The following is a 2,000-nucleotide window of genomic DNA, read 5'->3' as shown; positions in this document are numbered from 1 at the left end:
GCCATACAGTATGCCAATTATACGGTGTGCTGTATAGTGTGCATATGTAAACAAAGTACTGTCTCTGAGACTTTGTGTGATGCAGTGTTAAACGTGGGTTAGTACCTTGATGTCCGGTCTGGCTCCCTGCAGAATAACCAGTATACTTTGTCCAAGTAATAACCTCCCTGTCAGCTGCAGCTGCTGGGTCCAGCGCTCCAGCAGTCCGATGTAACGATTTTTAGATCGGATGTGGTCCAACAACAACACTGCAGTCCACTTCTCCTCTCTTTCTTGCTCTTTCATCTCCTCCTCACCTCCTCTGCAGTCCTCTGTCACCTCCACACACTGCTGTTGTTACACAGCACACATTGGCTACATCATTTATGACGATTATTTGATGTCCTCCAAAGATTTTATTTCCCTTTTGTTCTCTAATTGTTTTACTTTGCGCATAGTGATGAAGTTCTGGCTAAGTTTTTTTTCCGAGCAAGCTACAAACTTTTCAGAGCAACACTTCAAACATACAGGGGGTGAGAGTTTTAAACACATTCCTTCAATGTAAAAAAAAATATTCTTAAATTATATGTTACTACCTAAATTCCCAAAGCTCATTAGACAGTAAGTTTAGCTGTTTACCTGTAACCCCTCTATAAGCTGATGAACCATTGGTTCTGGTGGCAAGGCTGCAGCTTGATCCAGCAGCTTCTGTCTGATGATGTGACATCGTGTCCTAGAGAGACCAGTGGAAGAGACAGAGATGTCGGGGGGGCAGGAAGGGTAACGGGGGTGCAGATGGAACAACAGACTCAAGTTCAGCCTCCTTTCCACTCCAACAGTGCTGTTGATCTGGACCAGGAGCCCATCCCGAGCTACGAGGCAAACAGCGTGATGTTACAGCAGTGTTACAGCACGTCTGATAGCAGAGATTAACTTTTTAAGCCTAATATCCCAATTTTTGAATTGAACCGAATAACACGTCATTTTGTAGTGCAACTTAAAAGTGTCAGATTGCACTGAATACGATCGCTGAAAGGTAAGATAAGCAGATGGGACAGACTGAAACAAGCTCGGTCCACTTTGTCTTGGTGCAGGCGTTTCTGAATAGAAAAGGCTTGACTGGGGACATGTGGCATGTTTTGCTGTAAAAGAATGATATTTGTCTCGTTATTAGTATTGTCTACTTAGTAATAGCATGGAAGTAGAAGGAAATCTGGATTTCGTATAATATTGGTGCGGTCGGCTGTGTGAGCACGGACGTGTCGAAGTCTTTTTAACAAAGGCACAACACGGTCGTCGTGTTGTAGCGTGTGTTGTGTTCGCTGCGACGGTGGACAGGTAACTGACTTACCAGACTGCTGGATGAGCCGGAACTCCCCTTTTCCACAGTAAATGGACGAGAGAACGGAAACCTCCTCTACAGCAGCTTCAGACATTATTTCTGAATCAACACCACGCCGTCACCTTCTCCTTAGCAGCTCAAAACAAGCCACATGTCCTCAAACGCAATCTAATGTACACACAGCTCGGAGGATTCACTGGATCCATCTGATGCAGTTGCACTTCTCCGAACCCCCTTCGTCCGGGTAGTTACGCATGTCGAGATAATCAGTTCCGCGCCACCATTTCCTCTCTATGGAGTGCACTGGAAGATTTTTCACCTTGACGTGTGAATCGTGACATAGTTTTTATCACTACTTCTAAATAAATAAATAAATAATGTTTCAAAAAATTAATAACATGAAATGTATTTCCACATGAGTTGTTTGATTCTAACACTGTAGATTAATATCTATACAAACATTACAGTTTTGAGGGGGTTCACAAACAAGATGTTGCTGCTGAAGAGGTACTGTAATAAAAGATAAATAGGGATACGCAGTTTTAATACATCTCTGTACTTTCATCTAGGGTGGTTATATAGATATATCTTCCTATCAAAAATGTTCGATCAGTAGCTGATATAACCTGTAGGTCAAAGCACATCCTTTTCCGCCAGTGCAACCAGTCACTACAACTAT

The 2,000-nt window shown here is 42.9% G+C and overlaps 1 protein-coding gene across 1 annotated transcript; it reads right to left on the bottom strand.

The window, feature by feature from the left end:
* Window positions 1–72: 72 nt before the first annotated feature.
* Window positions 73–1,589, bottom strand: rwdd3 (RWD domain containing 3). Its single transcript, XM_040123365.1, has 3 exons — window positions 1,331–1,589; window positions 619–851; window positions 73–330 (listed from the first exon to the last, which is right to left on the bottom strand). Exons 1-3 carry the CDS (start codon window positions 1,413–1,415, stop codon window positions 88–90), a joined length of 561 nt encoding a protein of 186 aa, XP_039979299.1. The 5' UTR covers window positions 1,416–1,589; the 3' UTR covers window positions 73–87.
* Between the last annotated feature and the right edge of the window lie 411 nt (window positions 1,590–2,000).

Source organism: Xiphias gladius, unplaced genomic scaffold, assembly GCF_016859285.1.
Source record: "Xiphias gladius isolate SHS-SW01 ecotype Sanya breed wild unplaced genomic scaffold, ASM1685928v1 HiC_scaffold_669, whole genome shotgun sequence".
Classification (NCBI taxonomy): Eukaryota; Metazoa; Chordata; class Actinopteri; order Istiophoriformes; family Xiphiidae; genus Xiphias; species Xiphias gladius.
The sequence above is the reverse complement of the archived record's forward strand: the minus strand, read 5'-3'. Positions and strand labels throughout refer to the sequence as shown.

Bases quoted from the DNA above. Each gene is read 5' to 3' on its own strand.
- rwdd3 (XM_040123365.1), bottom strand. From the start codon at position 1,415: ATGTCTGAAGCTGCTGTAGAGGAGGTTTCCGTTCTCTCGTCCATTTAC. The intron at 852-1,330 runs GTAAGTCAGTTA...TTTGCCTCGTAG, and splicing joins CCGGCTCATCCAGCAGTCTG to CTCGGGATGGGCTCCTGGTC. The intron at 331-618 runs GTAAACAGCTAA...GTGTAACAACAG, and splicing joins AGCTTATAGAGGGGTTACAG to CAGTGTGTGGAGGTGACAGA.